Here is a 16,844-nt window from a genome sequence, read left to right as displayed (position 1 = left end):
ACATCTTTCATTGTCATTGTATTACATTGCACTGCATTATATGTTTGGCTCCCCACAAAACAAAACTTGAGCTTTCATCATAAAACTAAGCATTTAAATATCATCTTACTATGTTATATTATTGGCAGATATAGAGTGAGACCTATATTTAAGTGCATTTAATGTAAAAAGTCCGCTATACTGTTATAAAGATCTCATTGATTTAAATTATTGGATAAATATTGCATATTTTTGCTCAGTTTGGGCCTCCGAATAAAATGTATGTTTTTTTCCTCTTCGTCTTCGAGTATGAGCTCCATATTCTCCTATATCATACTGTATGAGCCATAAAAGCCTAATGTATCAGATATGATATTATTTTTTGGACTATTATTTTATATGTCATGCTTTATAGGATTAATAATTTGCTCAAGAGGTACCGATATTATATTTTTCTATTTCTAGATGAGTAGTAAGATTCTGGAGAAAAACGCCAACCCTCAGTGGAACCAGAGCCTCACTTTGCCCATCAGGGTAAATGACATACACTCACCTCACAGAACAACCTAACAAGTCCTTCAATAGATTTATTAACAGTCTGTTTTTCACTCCAGTTTCCATCCATGTGTGAAAAGATGAGGATACGCATTTTAGATTGGTGAGTTAAATTTTTCTTTCATGTGTTTAAAACGTACTTGTAGGGTAAAAAAAGTTTAAAACAAAACTCAAAACATATTTTTTAGAGAAGGCTTATATGAGTCTATTTGAGCTTGTTTTTTTTGTATGTAAATGTCTTTGTATGTTATTTTAATGTTTCAAATGGTGTTGTCTTTAAAAATTTTGTACAGCACAATGGTCAGCGACAGTTGATTTATTGTGCTATATAAATAAATAAACTAACCACCATATGTTAATATGGATTGCTTTATTTATGATGAAAATGTGTTATCTTGCATACCTTCCCATTCTCATTCTCTCAGGGATCGCGCTAGCCACAATGACGTTATTGGCACTACACACTTACGTATGTCCAGAATCTCAGCCCCTGGAGGAGATATTGAGGGTAGGCAGTGTTTTGTTGTGTACAAATTGCTTCTCAAAATACAGTTTGATTGAAGGCTTTTGTTAAGTGCAGTGGCAAATCTAGAGGGTCAATGTCTTGCTTTGCAACTTTTGTACTCTCTATATCAGTGGTTGTCAACCTTTTTGACTCCAAAGGCCCCTATTGTCCTCAATAAGATTCAAAGACACCCCAGACCCCTCCCTGGTTGAGAACCACTACTATATACTAACCGTTTATATAGTGTATTGGTGTGTATTAATTCTGCACAACTAACAACGTCAAATATACCTGCTGCAAAATGGTACATCTTGTCAATTGTCAATTCCCAGTGCAAGAGCTTGTTACAGTCAGTCCTTCCCAAAACTCACATTGGTTGAGCCAGAACTTGACATGTTGAATTACTCAGACAGAAGTGTGTTTGACACACTCTTTGGGAAGTCAATCTGCATCAAGAAATGTATTTGTAGTGTCTGTCTACTCTATTTATCTAGTAGTTGTAAGTAACGTATCATCAAAAGAAAATATTCTTTACCTTTAAGTGCATTTGTCAATGTTGAGAGACATCACATTTTTTGAGTAATGTGTTGGTTCCAGTGTTGAAGTGAGGAAAAACACTACTTGTTGTTTGCTAGCTGATTTGTTGTCTTGATTTTGTATCACTTCGTATTGTCATCATGTAAGTAATGAATTGGCAGTGATTTGAAACTCGAGAATGAAATTAACACTGCATTTTGGGGAGTGTTGTGCAAAATTAGCTTGTATGTTTTACTCTGAATTAGAGACAAGGATGACTAAAACTACTATATATTTTTTTAGCTACTTTTTTAAACTTTGGCATCAATGCTATTGCCAAGGAGGTATGACAGATCAAAATTGTAGTATTGTTGCATTAAAGGGAAAAAAACAAGTGATTGTAGTATATTTTAGTGTAACTGAAATTGGTTTCAGTATGTTAGCAGTTAGCAGTTGGTTGTGATATATTGTGTGTTGCATAGAGTGAGTTTGGTGTGCAAATTTAACTCTACGTCTGGTGCAGACATGATTAATAAAGGCCCGTTTGCATGGCATCGGCTGCACTGCCTGCAATATTCACTTCATCAATCCTTATTTTGTCTCAACTTTTATTTCTCTCTGCACTCAGATGAGTTCCTTCTCAGGACCTTCCACAGCACCAGTATGTGTGTCTCTCTGATCTCAAACATCTGTGCTACCCTTCCTATAGATCACACCAATGGCTATGTCAGATTTTGCCTTTTGTTGGGCTATAGTGCTTATAGTTTATAAATTGCCTATAGCTTTATTCAGCTAGTCTTTAGATAAGGTGTTTTCTATGACTAAATGGCAAATGTATTTGCCATTGAATGTGTCAACACATTTGCAATTTGCAATTTATTTTTTACTGCTCCTAAAGCTAGAGGTAACTGCTGTGTGTCTAATTCTTGCTCTTTTATTTCAACAAGTTGATGACAATATAGGCTTTCTTCCGACCTTTGGCCCCTGCTTTGTCAACATGTATGGGAGCCCTAGAGAGTTCACAGCCTTCTCGGACCCACATGAGGCACTAAACCTGGGAAAGGTGAGATTTACTATATATATATATATATATATATATATATATATATATATATATATATATATGTATATAAATGATACTTTTACAGAGTTTCAAAATATTGTCTTTATTTTTTTAAACATCAAAATTGTTTCACTACATTAATTTCACTTGCCGTTTTTACACTGGCAGTTTAGTTTGGAACGGGGCACGGTTCTAATGAAAAATTGGTAATGTGAAAGCTGTCATGCGGACTCAGGTTTTACCTAACCCGAGACTACCTGAAGGAGGTGCTCGGGTATGCACTTATTCAGGAAGTAAAGTAAACTGCGCATGCGTTTTAGCAGATAACGATGTATTCAGTGAAATAAAACACATGTAAGGGATGATAGTGTTGATGATTTACCTTGGATATGAGCGCGAGTGAGCCTGCAGTGTTTTGGCGCATAGCGAGTGCAGGGAGGCAAATGAACGGCAATCCACTGTCTCCTCAAAAGAATCTGTTTGCAAGCAGAAAGTCGCCTTATGTGACGCACATATAGTAAACACAAGTTCCCTTACAAGAACGATTCTCAGCTGTGCATAATAGCACCAAATTAATAAAAAAAACCCCACAATATATTGACCTGTGTTCTGTTTTATATCATGTGCCGTGCACGTTTGTGATTACGTTAGATGCACGCGAATGCATCAGGGTGCGACAAATAAACTCACGGCAAAGTTCTTTTTCGTTTTTTGCTTAGAATTAAAAATATGTAGGAAACACCTTTTGTAGCGATATACTGTTAAAGAACATCCAGAGGTCGTCCACACTGCTGAGAGCACATTTAGATTAATATGTAATTATGTGCACGCTTTCCCCCCAATAACAAAATAAACACAGAACAAAAATGTTGTGAAAAAAAAAATGACAGCGGTGAGAAAACAGCAGTTAAGAAAGCATCTGATCATAGCGATGTGGATATTTTTGCATAAGCTCTGCAATTCACAGGCATCATATTGACAGATGAGGTCATTAAAATTACAGTTATGATAGTTTGATTATAAAGTACTTTTGAGACAATAGACTATATAGATCTGACCATGTGAGACTATAGTTTGAATTAATCACTTTTCTTTGCATGACACATTGACATTACAGTACAGAATGGCTCATTCTGCATTATCCTAAACATTGTATAAGCATGCATTTCATGTGCCATTGAACAGAAGAGAGGCTTTTGGGACCATGCATGAACATCAGATACTTTTGATTTTCTCGGCCAAACGTCCCGAGTCTTTCTAAAAGTCAAGTCAAGTCAAGTCATCTTCATTTATATAGCGCTTTTAACAATGTAGATTGTTTCAAAGCAGCTTTACAGAGATAAACGTATAATTTAAGGTAACAGAGATTGTTTTGGCTTTATAGTGGTTCTTTAATAAAGTTATTTTCCAGCTAAGGTTAGTTTTGATTGATTCGCTTCCGTCGCAACGATTATTTGTTATTAAATTAGGGGCCGCCAAGACGACACCATTCTCTCTACACAGACTTTAAACGCGAACCTGTGATAAACGCTGATGGCGTTCACATGCGCATTAAGAATTGGTTCTATAGTTATGTGCGTTTGAATATATGTGCGCAGGTTTGTAATTCTCTACAAACCAAGTCTAAACAAAGTACTGGTCTTTCCTTATAAATTTTGATACAGAATTTTATTTTATTTTGTCACTTCGGGGTAGGTACGCGAAACGAATTTCCCGAAAACGCTTTATCTGTAGAGTGGTAAAGGGATCCTCCATAGGGAGAGACTAGTTTGCACTTCAGCACTGCGTTGTTATCGGGTCCATGCGAAGGTCCTTCGTCAGATCTGGATACGGCCTGGATCCGGCAGGCTGCGGGAAAACCTCGGGTTATACTAAAAAACAGTATACAGTCTTTCATAGAAAACCTAGGAAGGTCTTGTTTTTTAAGTTTTGTTACACACATTGGTAATAAAAAAAGTGATTAATACATGTGAATTCTTACATATACCCCCTTTAATATTACTTACTGTAATAATACTTTAAGTTCCTATGTGCGTGTTTTTTGACATAGGGAGAGGGTGTGGCCTATCGAGGACGTGTGCTGTTAGAACTCATTACGAAGCTGTCTGATCAGGTGGAGCAAAAGATTGAAGACATACACCCTGATGACCTGCTGGTGGTAGAGGTGAGATCACAGTTATTCCTCCTGGGTTTAGCATCAGACATGAGATCATTTGACACAGGAATGCATCATTTAATATCAGTGAAAGACCACAGTTGTGTTGTCGCACAGAAATTTATGCGGAAGAGGAAGTTCTCCCTCTTTGCTGCATTCTACTCAGCCACTCTTCTTCAGGATGTGGATGATGCGATTCAGTTCGAAGTCAGTATTGGTAACTACGGCAACAAGTTCGACAACACCTGTCTGCCTCTGCCCTCCACCACTCAGTTCAGCAGGGCTGTGTTTGATGGTGAGAAACCACCTAATGATTTAGACTTGAAATGTTTAGATCAACCATACATTTTGGAACGCCCCACATAAAATGTCCATACTGCTATTTCACTTTGAAGTGGATTCTTGTGGCATTTGTTATTCCTTTAACAGAAACACCAGAACATTTTTTCTGTGTTAAATTTAAACATTATGTGTGTGTGTGTGTGTGTGTGTGTGTGTGTGTGTGTGTGTACAGTATATGTGCCATTTCTTCAAAAGAAATGAAGTTTTATTCAGCAAGGGTGCATTATCAATTTAATGAACCCTTGCTGAATAGAATTCCTAGTCAATTCAAATTTCAAAACCAATTCAAATTTCTTTTGAAGAGAAAGTGACAGTAAAGACATTTACTACATTTGTAACATTACAAAAGATTTTCTTTTGAACTTTCTAATCATCAAAGAATCGAAAATGTATCACGGTGTGCACAAAAATATTAAGCAGCACAACTGTTTTTTGATAATAATAAGAAATGATTCTTGAGCACCAAATCAGTATTTTAGAATGATTTCTGAAGGATCATGTGATGCTGAAAATTCAGCTTTGCCATCACAGGAATAAAATACATTATAAAATATATTAAAATAGAAAACAGTTATTTTAAGTTACTGTATTTTTACAAATAAAAGCAGCCTTGATGAGCAAAAGAGACTTCTTTGTAAAACATTAAAACATTTTACTGAGTCTAAACCTTTGAACGATAGTGCATATCTATACTAGTAAAAGGAAAAATGCAGAGCCCTGTGTGATTTTGTGGGAAAAAAAAGAGTTTTAAGTATTTTAAAAAACAAAGTAGTAGGACTGAAGCTTTATGTTACATGAACTGCCCAATAACATTTCATTTTATATTAATATTTGGAAGGATCTTATTACCTATAAGCCAATGAGTGATACTCAAGTATCTGACATCGCTTCCACTGTTTTACATTGTTATTTAGGCTGCCATTACTACTACCTGCCATGGGGAAATGTGAAACCTGTGGTGGTCTTGTCTTCAGAGTGGGAAGATATCGGCCCTCGCATAGAGGCCCTGAACATGCTGCTCAGCATAGTTGACCGACTGGTGAGGAGCGTTTCTTCGCTCAACACAATCATAAGCCAATATATCAAAGCACAATCAGTCATTTCCTAATACGTTTATCATAATAGGAATCAAACCTAGAGCAGGTACAGCTGGAGCTCAAAGCAAGAAGTGACGAACAGGAAGTGGAAGAGAGGGTTGTCCAGCTGCTTGATGATGTCATAGCTGACTGCAGGTACAGATGTGTTCAAGTGTTTTGTAAAGCTGTACCGCGCTCACTATGACCATCTAAAGTGTTCTTGTGTGTGTATGTGCTGTAGTGAGGAGCTCCCCGAGGTGGACAAATGGCCCTGTGTGACTCCGCTGGATAAAGCTCTGAGGAATCTGCGCAAGATTAACATGCAGCAGATCGTGCAGACGGCACTGGCGCTCAAACACGGACCAGAGACCGAGCTGAGTGCGGTGCTGGAGCAGGCTGAGGACTGGACCATGAGACTACGTCACCTCGCTGAGGAGGTGAAACAGCTGTAGCTTGCATGTCAAAATGATATATTTTGGTGGTTTTATGCTACCTGCACCTGATTCAAATAGTAACATCAGCCTAATATTCCTGCTGCAGTCTGTGACATTAGCGTTAATCAAAGAACAAAAGAAAAAGATTCATCCACTGCTTTTGACTGATTATCTTTTGTAGCTTTATTAGGGATTAATCAATATTTTATTTATTTATATAGTGAAGACTGTGCAGTGTTATGTTACATTTGATTGTATTATTTAATTTCTGTAGTATTTGTAACCTGAATACTACTGTTAGACCTACCTGAAAATCTTAAAACAATATTTTTTTCCATTTGCTAAATCTGTGCTGTTGTATTTATTTGTTGTCGCTTGTAATTTGTTTATTTGTTCTTATTTTATTGCTGACTGTTTCCTTGTCTTTAAACATGTTTGAACTTATATTAGTTAGGCTAAAGCCCAATGTATACTTCGGCCATCCGCTTTAAAAATTGTAATCGAGAATTCATTGTGAAATTTTACTGATTTTGAATGTTAAAGATTGGTGCAGTGCCAGACTTGTAGGGGGGCCCCTGTCAATGCATTCATAAAAAACACAAAATGATCCCCAACCCCTTAATCTGTTCTTTCAGAGCAGTTTCACTGTCAACCAACAACAGTGAGTTGAAACAGTCATTAATAGCATAGAAAGTAACATTAAAAACAATAGGACAAATACAATAGAAAAAAAGATACAAATGAAATAAACAATTTAGCCTATAGCATACAGAAATTGAATAAAGTTATAAGATTTCAACATTAAACTCTAAATAGTCTTCACCATATGAATTAAATATATATTAAAGTTCCTAAAGTTATTCAGTGAAGAGCAGTGAATGATTCTCTCATTTTCTTTTGTTGTTTGATTAACATTAAATGACACAGACAGCAGCAGGTTTATTAGGCTGCTGTCACTTTAAGACCAAATGCACAGATATAATATACTGACAAGCATTCAGTTACTTTCCCAACTGTTTATGTTCACTTAAGACATAACCGACTGTGTTTAAGTGAAAACTCTCCAAGACGGGCTTTTTGACATTTTATGTGTATACTTGTCCTTTTAATCACACGGCCGAAGCGCAAAGTAGCCTATACTTGTCCGTGTTTTGCTCCATCTCGGAGCGCACGCTTTTAACTCGTATCAAGTACCAATGTATCAATGAACTAGTATTGAGCACATCCGGCAGAAGACTGTGTATTACGACAGTCATGTTACATGATCTGACTGATTTGAATGCTACGTGGGAAGGGTGACAGCACATCTCTTTAAAGCAAAGGAACGGGATGCGGCATCATGTTTTCATAATCGCTGGAAGCCAAAATCAAAACTGAAACTAAAATGCTTGTCATTAAATCATCTTTGAGAGCAAGGGGGCCCCTGGTGTTTCGGGGGCTCTACACAGCTTGCACACTTTGTGTATAGGAAGGAACGGCACTGGGTTGGTGTTTTAACAACTTAATTTATTAAAATACATGATTACATGGGTCAAAAATAAGGAAAACTATAACTTTTATGTGGTGGGGTGTTGAGCCCTGCTATATTAAAAGCACAGCTAAATGTGGCATTTATTTTAATGGGTTTATGTGAAGATTGTTTTAGGATAAATTAAAAGTTGTTATATTTTTTAAAGCCTATTAAATGTCTTCTTTTAATTATATTGTAACTTTGAATGGCTATAATTACTCATTTCACCCCCAGAAATTAAGAAAAAAAACCTTGATTAATTAATACAAATGTGCAATTAATTAGATATTTTTTTAACTGATTGACAACAGTACTTTCTTTCTTTCAGCCCCAGAACAGTTTTCCAGATATAATAATCTGGATGCTTCAGGGAGACAGACGAGTGGCCTACCACAGAATCCCCACCCATCAAGTTCTCTTTTCCCAGGGTTACTGTGGCAAGCATTGTGGACAACTTCAGACGGTTTTCATGAAGGTAAACACACTATTTGGAGGCAAAGCACATACTAATGCTACAGTGTAAATGATGAATGGAACCGTAGGGGTAGGGATAAATCTCTGATTCTCTGTGTGTAATGTTGTGCTCAGTGTCCGCAGGAAGATGTGGGATGTAGTAAGATCCCAGCTCAGCTCAGGGTCAAGCTGTGGTTTGGACTCGCTGCTGATGTCAAGTCCTTTAACCAGTTTGCAGAGGGCAAACTATCTGTGTTTGCAGAAACGGTGAGTGGGCAGTTACCCAACATGCATTTTTTTGGTGTTTCTTCACCTAATATGGGCCTTTGACCTGTGGACCTTTAGTTAACACTTTTCACTCGATCACTAATTTATTAATTTCTCTATTGACAATCTCCAGCAGTGTATATACAACTTATTGATTAGGAACTCAATTTCACACAATAAAAATTAAAATAGTTTATTTCACTCTTTGTTTAGATTATCATAGTTTTAAACATGTCGCCATTCATATTTTATAACATATTTTATAACGTTTTTCCTAGTGAGAAAAAAGTTTAAATCTATTGAATCTTCATGTGACAAAAAAAACAAAAAAACACTGGACAGTAACACTACATTTCAAAAGTCAGTAAGATTTTTTATAGTAAATTAGTACTTATATTCAGCAAATATGAATTAAATTAATCAAATATATATATATATATATATATATATATATATATATATAAAAAAAATATACTGTTCTTAATAAATGCTGTTCTTTTGAACTTTCTATAAAAAAAATTATCCTGAAAAAATGCATCATGGTTTCTACAAAAAAATTTTACACAGCGCAACTGTTCTCAAATTTGATAACAAATGAGAAATGTTTCTTGAGCAGCAAATTAGCATATTAGAATGATTTCTGAAGGATCATGTGACACTGAAGACTGGAGTAATGATGCTGAAAATTCAGATTAGTTACATTTGCTATAGCTTATTTGGTTGAATTTCTTAAATAGCTTCTTTTTGAGTTGATTGTGTCTTGCATCATTGTGTTTGAGCTTCTGAGCTACTAATGAAGTTATTTTGATCCACAGTATGAGAACCAGACTAAATTGGCCCTGGTGGGGAACTGGGGTACGACGGGTCTGACATACCCCAAGTTCAGCGATGTGACTGGCAGAATCAAACTGCCAAAAGAGAGCTTCAAACCCTCTCCAGGATGGAGCTGGGCAGGAGACTGGTATGTCAGCCCAGATAAAACGTGAGTACCATCTTATCATAAATTTACTCAGACATTTTTTAAAGTATTAGTGATATCAACATCATTGAACACCCTGTGAAATGGCATTACATGGATGTGTCTTGATGCCCAGAATGCTGTACGACGCTGATGCAGGTCATATAAGCTTTTTGGAGGAGGTGTTTGAAAATCAGATGCGTTTGCCAGGAGGACAGTGGATCGGCATGCCAGAGGGGTACACAGATGTGGTCAGTGTGTAGTTGTATTGTGACAAAACTGATGAAACTTAAGTTCTTTTTAAGTACAGTGAAGTTATTAGTTTTATTCATGAGGCACAAATGAATACTTATTTTAAAAAAAAATACTTATGTTCTACATAAAAATCATTTGGCCAGGAACTGACCTTTTTGTTCTTTATGTGTCCACTGGGGGGCAGAATGGAGAAAAGGCTGTGCCTAAAGATGAGATTGAGTGTCCCCCGGGCTGGGTGTGGGGGGATAGTGAGTGGAGCGAGGATCTGAAGCGTGCAGTGGATGATCAAGGTATGGCAATCTTATGCCACTGACTTCTGCTCTTCATTATTTTGTATATAGAGATGATTTTCAAAAGCAATGTATCTGTTCAATAAATTTGCTTTTACCTGTAGGGTGGGAATATGGAATAACCCTCCCCCCGGACCGCCGGCCAAAGTCCTGGGTTCCATCCGAGAAGATGTACCACACCAACCGCCGGAGACGTTGGATCCGACTCCGCCGTAGAGATATGCAGAAAACGGAGGCGCTTAGAAAAGTACATCATCAGTCATTAGCGAAGTGTTCCCGCTCGGTTTGTTTTCAGTCAAAGAAATAATGAAGTTTCACAATGAGAGCAGCTTGTAAACAAAAGTGGAATCTTGGCCCCAAACTTCATTTTATTCCCTTTGAATTCTGGGGGGATTCTGGTAAAGCTCAGGATGGCGTGACATAAAGAGCTCTGTGTAGTCTCAGGAGGTCTTCCCCTGTCCCTGAACGCATCTGGTGAGAGGCTGATGGAGCTCGAGAGGACACCTAATTAATCATGCCATCTGAGAATAATCTGAAATCAATCCCACACCTCGAATCCACTTGGCAGGAAAACCCAGGTCCAACTTTAAAGTCCCGCCGCAAATACGTTTAATGTTCATCATCTGTGTGAGGGTGGGTTAGGGGCATGTGTGTGCGACATGAGAGAGAGCGATAAAGCGTTTTTGTTTCAATCTGTGAAAGTCCTTATCCACACAGGCAAACAAGTTTGGGTAAAACACACTTTGTTAATAAAGATCTAAAATTCAATTCTGGAGATCACTGTTTCTGATAACAATAATGATGTTGTTAGACTGAAGAACGTCAACATGTTTGCTTTTTAGAGTTACAGAGAATGGCAATGGGCCTCATTCATGAAACACGAACAGAACGAATTTGTCTATAAATCATTTGCAAATCCATTATGTAAATTGTCACATTCAATTCAGTTGGACAGTTTACATAAGAATGGATTTATGAACGATTTACACACAAATTTGTTCTGCTTGTGTTCCCTGAATGAGGCTCATTGTGTTTCCGTTTGGTTCTGCGCAAGAAATAAAATAGGTCCACTAAAACTTGGTAAACAACAAGGAAAATGTGTTTGAGAGAGAGGTTTGGGTTCAAAAGGTGGTTTTTACTGTTTTTAAAAAATATATATTATATACAGTTAATATATATTAACTAAATAACAGATACAAATCTTTTAATTCACTACTGTTAAAAAGTTAGGGATCAGTACGATTTTTTTACAAATAATTATGAAAGAAGTCTCCGCTCTTATGCTAAGGCTACATTTATTTTATATACAAAAATACAGAAAAACAGTTATTGTAATAATATTTCACAATATTGCAGAAATCTTCAGAAATTTTTCTAATTGGTGTTTAAGAAGCATTTTATACTTATTAATAAAATGTTACATTCTAGTTTTGCTTGAAAAGTGTGCTTTTTAGATAGATAGATTATTAGTATTATATATTATTATATATTTATATAATATATAGTATTATATATTTTTGAAGTGTCCAAATACTTTTTTGGGTTACTATGAGTAAAATCAGTTGTCCTCATGGTGGCACTCTTTAAGCACAGAATTAGAAACGTTTCTCTTGTGGTACTTCCCGTCTTTCTACTCTATTAGATAACTTTAATTCCTCACTAATCCTTTCCTCTCTAATCTGAACAAACTCATGTCTGCTATTTGTCTTTTTTAATGTTTATTGCACTGTGCACCACTGGATAGGATCATACAGAACATGCATGATATGAGAAAAATGCTTTAATTCAATCAAGTTAAATGATGTAAATGAGTCTTTTTCCGTGTGTGCTCACTCTTCTACAGCAGCGTCCGGACGAGTCGGAGCGTGAGGGCTGGGAGTATGCTTCTTTATTTGGTTGGAAGTTTCACCTCAAGCAGAGGAAGACGGACGCCTTCCGGCGCCGGCGCTGGAGATGTCGTATGGAACCATTAGAAAAGACAGGGCCGGCGGCCATCTTTGCCTTGGAGTGTTCGCTGGTAATGAGGGTTGACTATTTGACTGATGTGGAGTTGGAATTGGGGGTGAGATTTAGAAAGAGAGACCGTAATGGAAGGAAAGGAAAGTGGTCGGACTGAATCAAACGAAGGCGAGATGCAATTTAGACAAGGCAAAGGCGAGAATGGGTGTGGAGGGCTTTGAGTTTGGACGAACCGGAGGTGCTGAGAGAGACTGGGCAAGCAAAGTGGAATCAGTCTGGTAAAATAAGGGCATCATGGGATATAATTTACAGGGAGACAGAGATGGAGCAGTGAGTGTGAAGGACGGTGTATGCATAAAGCCTAGTTAGTATGCTTATTCTTTTACTCATAGTCTGGTCCACTGGGTCCATTGTTACGGGTCTATTCCAGGCAGCTTTGGAACAAGATGTCATGTGGGCTTGGCTGAGTTGAGAATTGAGAGTTGATGAGGGTCTGGAACGGGTCCATTGTGCAAGTAGTGCCTTACAGAGGTGAACTAGATGATTCCCTTGCTCTGCCTGCTGGGGCACCTGAAAAAATTCAGATCCATAGACATCAATTAATCACATCAAATGCTTAATTTAGTCATTTTCAATTATTTCCATATGATATAGAGTGTTTAACCTCGTTTTTAAATCCTGCTCTTCCTGTATCTCCACTGCTAGAGCATACGCTGTTAATTAACATGGATTGTCCGAATGAACTGATTCATTGGAATAACTTGCCAAAGCTTCATATGAGAGAAAGTCTTTTAGAATGAATCTGACTTTTTACCTCTACATATGGGAGAAATTACTATTTACAGTGAACCAATTAACTAAAATCAATCAAACCACAATATAAATGAGATAGAGAGCAGTTTAAGACTAACCAATTCATTACAATTAATCCACTGCTAAATATGAGAAAGAGTCAATTAAGATGAACTTGTTCATTAGAATGAATCAAACTTTCCACCACTAGAGAGAGAGAGAGAGAGAGAGAGAGAGTTGTTTAGGATGAACTGATTCACTAGAATTACTCTGACTTTCCACCACTACAGATAAGAGAGAGATTTGTTTAGGATGAACTGATTCACTTTTCTCTACTACATATGAGAGATAGACAGTTATCTAAGATTAACCTATTGTCCAATTCACTAGAATGAATTACCCTTTTTGCCACCTCTACATATGCAAGAGAGTTAGGATGATTTGATTAACTACAACGAATCAAACTTTTCACCGCCGCATATGAGAGACTGAAAATCAGGTTCGATTATCAGCTTGCCTGGCACTAAAAGCTGCATGTGCAAACAACGTGACATTAAAAATAGCGTTTCAGTGTCTGGGTTTGCGCTACACCGCTACTCGTTGGAATTGGATTCCAAATTCTGTTCTTCTTTTAGAGGGCACTTTGGAGGGTGTGTTTCTTTTCTTTTTTTCTCCAAAAGTGTATTGGGTTATGTAAATATTGTGAGCCACAAATGACATAGCATTTTCATTTTGGTTAAGAGACATCATCAGGCATTTTATTCAGAGAAGATCAGGATTTTTGTATGTGTCAAAATGATATTCGAGTGTCTTAGGGTGGTGATGTAATCTTTTCATGCCAGTGGTTTGTGGTGCATATACAGTTGCCCTTTCCACAACTGACAGCAGTTATCATTAACACATACTCTGTTTACCCTTTTTGGTCGGAATATTATGATATTTGATCCAACATGAATGCCTTGTCTTGTCTGAACGCCAAAATGTGTGAGTCTACTGTTTAGGTTGAAGGAACATAATCTGTCTCACAGTGTGTGTGTGTGTGTGTGTGTGTTTTCAACAGAGCAGTGTTACTGATGAAAAGAATGACGATAAGTCAGTTACAACAACCTTTGGTGTCAACCGCCCAACCATCTCTTGCTTCTTTGATAGTAAGTTGAACATGCCAGTTTTCTCACTTCATTTAAAATAATGACAGATTACTGAAACTACAGTGCCATGCTGCGTCTTGATTCTTCAGATGGGACCCTGTATCATTTGAGATGTTACTTGTATCAGGCCAGAGATCTGCTGGCAATGGATAAAGACAGTTTCTCAGGTGAGCATATAACTATTACAAACATATCAAGGTTTGTGTAAATCAGGGTTGTGCAAAATTCAAAATTGATTTTTTAATGTTATTTAAAATAACTTTTTTCTTTTTTAATATATTTTAAAATGTTATTTATCCCTGTGATGGCAAAGCTGAATTTTCAGCATCATTACTCCAGTTTTCTGTGGCACATGATCCTTCAAAAATCATTCTAATATGCTGATAATACCTTTGTCATGATTCTTTGATGAATAGAACGTTCAAAAGAGCAGCATTTATTTGAAATAGAAGTATTAATACATAAAAAGTATAGTACGTACATTTTTTAAAAAAAATCCCAATGACTCCAAACTTTTGAAGGGTAATACATATTTTTGCTTTTTGCTTGAAAAAAGAAAAAGGAGAAATTAAGGAGCCAATTCTTCAGCCCATCCTTGGTGACAATTCCAAGATCAAAACCTAAGAAATCAACAAAAGCTTTGTAGATTACTCAATCTTGTTGGGTAAAAAAAAAAGAAGAAAAAAAAAAAGGCCATGTTCTGAGAGTAACATACTGTTTTTCATTAAAACAGTGATGTACTGTAGACAACAATGCATTCCGGGCAATAAAAGTACCAAGAAATATATGCAGTCATTCATTTTGTAAAGCAGCTTTGTCAGAATCTACATGTATTGCACTGTGACCTTTCAGATCCCGAACTTGTGGTTATTTGTATGGATTCTGAGTAATATATTCTTCTGAATCCACTAATAGCATGACATTCAGACACACAGCAGGCATCGGCGAAATCAGCCTTTTAAGATATTTACTACAATGCCGCATGGCATGAAGAGCGCTTTGCCAGCTCCAATGACATTTTGTTAACATACAATAAGATACATATTTCCAGGTCATGTGGTGAGACAAATTGAGGTCAATGGGTAGTCCTAATGTGAAGCATATTGAGAGCAATAGCTTAACATGGCAGAATTCTGATTTTATGATTTTCTTTTAAAAAAGGGTCAGTATTGCCTATAATAATAGGAGCACTTTATAAATAAGAAGTTCATAAAAGTGAAGTCTTTTGAGAGTAAATGGTAGAGGAACCGTAACTGAGCTTACGTCAGAGGGGGTGAAATATTATGCCTGGCACAGGCTGGGCCGAGGAAGTTAGGGTCAAGTATAGCCCAGAGAGAAGCGAAATGAAGTAGATTTACAATGGTGTCCATGAGAGAAGACGCTGGCAGCGAAGATGTAAAAAATGTCATTTGTATAGAAAAGAGGTGGTACTACATAAAGTAAAACAAATCAAGTCGGAGCCATGGTCTGGTGCTTAGTGCATGAGCTCTAATGCTGTTGCTCTTATGGATGAAGCAAGTTTGAATCTGGCTTGAAACATATCCCATTACCCCCTTCTTTCTCTCCCAATCACATCCTGTCTTCTCTAAACTTGAAAAGTGAAAAGCCCTGAAAACAATGAGACATTATATGCTGAATTTGTTGCTCTGCGCTGCCGTTTTTCTTTTTGATTTACTAGCGCTGGTTCCTTATTTGCCAAGCTATTTTTTCATAAGAAATAATCTTCCATTATTTGTGTCCTTGGAAATTACCAAAACAAGTGGACACAAAGCATGTGCACTGCATACAATTTTTTATTCAAGATGCACATGTGACGTTTTGCAGGGTCGAAGGGACTTAGAACGTCTGCTGGTCTAACCACATTCCCAAAGTTATGTAAACTGTCTAAACGCACACATCAGGTGAAACATTCTCTGGTTTTGCAGTTGTAGAAGTGCTTCCGTCTCCTTTATAATCGTATCTGTATGCTGTATTTATTAGCTATTGGTTATAGATTTTTTTTGTAGTGGTTTTCCCTAACTCTTTAGAAGAAGAAGTTACTCAAAAAATCCACAAAAGTTTTTTCAGTAATGTTTTATTGTTATAGTTGTGTAGTGAATATTGTGGAATTGTTTGTCATTCCGAAAGCTCTACACCTGTGTGTTTGTTCATTGGTTATTCTTTTAATAAGTGTAATTTGTTATGTAAATGTATTTTAGCCACCAATATGTGTAGTGTTCTCTGCTCTGTTTAAGCCATTCCACAGAATTCCCCTCATAAATGAGCAGGTTCCGTGTGGGCCTTGTTATTACCTTATATTAATATTACCTATTAATAAACATGAAGTGAGTTTTCATTCAAAATGTGACACTGATTGTTGATGTTGCCAAAAAACAAAAAAAAAACAGTCCCTGCAAAAGTCAAATATAAAAGAGCTTTCTTGGCAACACTGGAGCAGTATTCACCCCCTTTAAACCATAGCGAGTGTTGCCATGGTCTAAAGCTCTAAGTTGTGGTAGTGAAATTTTTAACCCAGAGTGCTCCACATCATTAAAATGCAGGCAAAATACGTCTGCTGGTTATCACCCATTAGAGATGTCTGGTATAA

The 16,844-nt window shown here is 36.9% G+C and overlaps 1 protein-coding gene across 11 annotated transcripts in view; it reads left to right on the top strand.

The window, feature by feature from the left end:
- dysf (dysferlin, limb girdle muscular dystrophy 2B (autosomal recessive)) overlaps positions 1–16,844 on the top strand; it is a 74,567-nt gene that overhangs the window by 16,101 nt on the left and 41,622 nt on the right. For 6 of the 11 annotated variants that reach the window (XM_084108862.1, XM_084108868.1, XM_084108864.1 and 3 more), the window contains exons 14-32: positions 445–513; positions 594–637; positions 960–1,042; positions 2,184–2,216; positions 2,503–2,618; positions 4,669–4,782; positions 4,891–5,068; positions 6,030–6,154; positions 6,241–6,347; positions 6,433–6,628; positions 8,464–8,610; positions 8,724–8,855; positions 9,671–9,837; positions 9,950–10,064; positions 10,253–10,358; positions 10,463–10,605; positions 12,202–12,375; positions 14,170–14,257; positions 14,347–14,424. In XM_084108862.1, coding sequence (XP_083964988.1) covers positions 445–513; positions 594–637; positions 960–1,042; positions 2,184–2,216; positions 2,503–2,618; positions 4,669–4,782; positions 4,891–5,068; positions 6,030–6,154; positions 6,241–6,347; positions 6,433–6,628; positions 8,464–8,610; positions 8,724–8,855; positions 9,671–9,837; positions 9,950–10,064; positions 10,253–10,358; positions 10,463–10,605; positions 12,202–12,375; positions 14,170–14,257; positions 14,347–14,424 — 2,215 coding nt within the window. The remainder of the gene's footprint in view (positions 1–444; positions 514–593; positions 638–959; positions 1,043–2,183; positions 2,217–2,502; positions 2,619–4,668; positions 4,783–4,890; positions 5,069–6,029; positions 6,155–6,240; positions 6,348–6,432; positions 6,629–8,463; positions 8,611–8,723; positions 8,856–9,670; positions 9,838–9,949; positions 10,065–10,252; positions 10,359–10,462; positions 10,606–12,201; positions 12,376–14,169; positions 14,258–14,346; positions 14,425–16,844) is intronic. The other 5 variants (XM_084108866.1, XM_084108867.1, XM_084108863.1 and 2 more) reach the window with 2 other exon arrangements.

Source organism: Abramis brama, assembly GCF_963993115.1.
Source record: "Abramis brama genome assembly, chromosome: 3".
Lineage (NCBI taxonomy): Eukaryota > Metazoa > Chordata > Actinopteri > Cypriniformes > Leuciscidae > Abramis > Abramis brama.
Note: the sequence above shows the minus strand (reverse complement) of the source record. Positions and strands in the feature narration are given on the sequence as shown.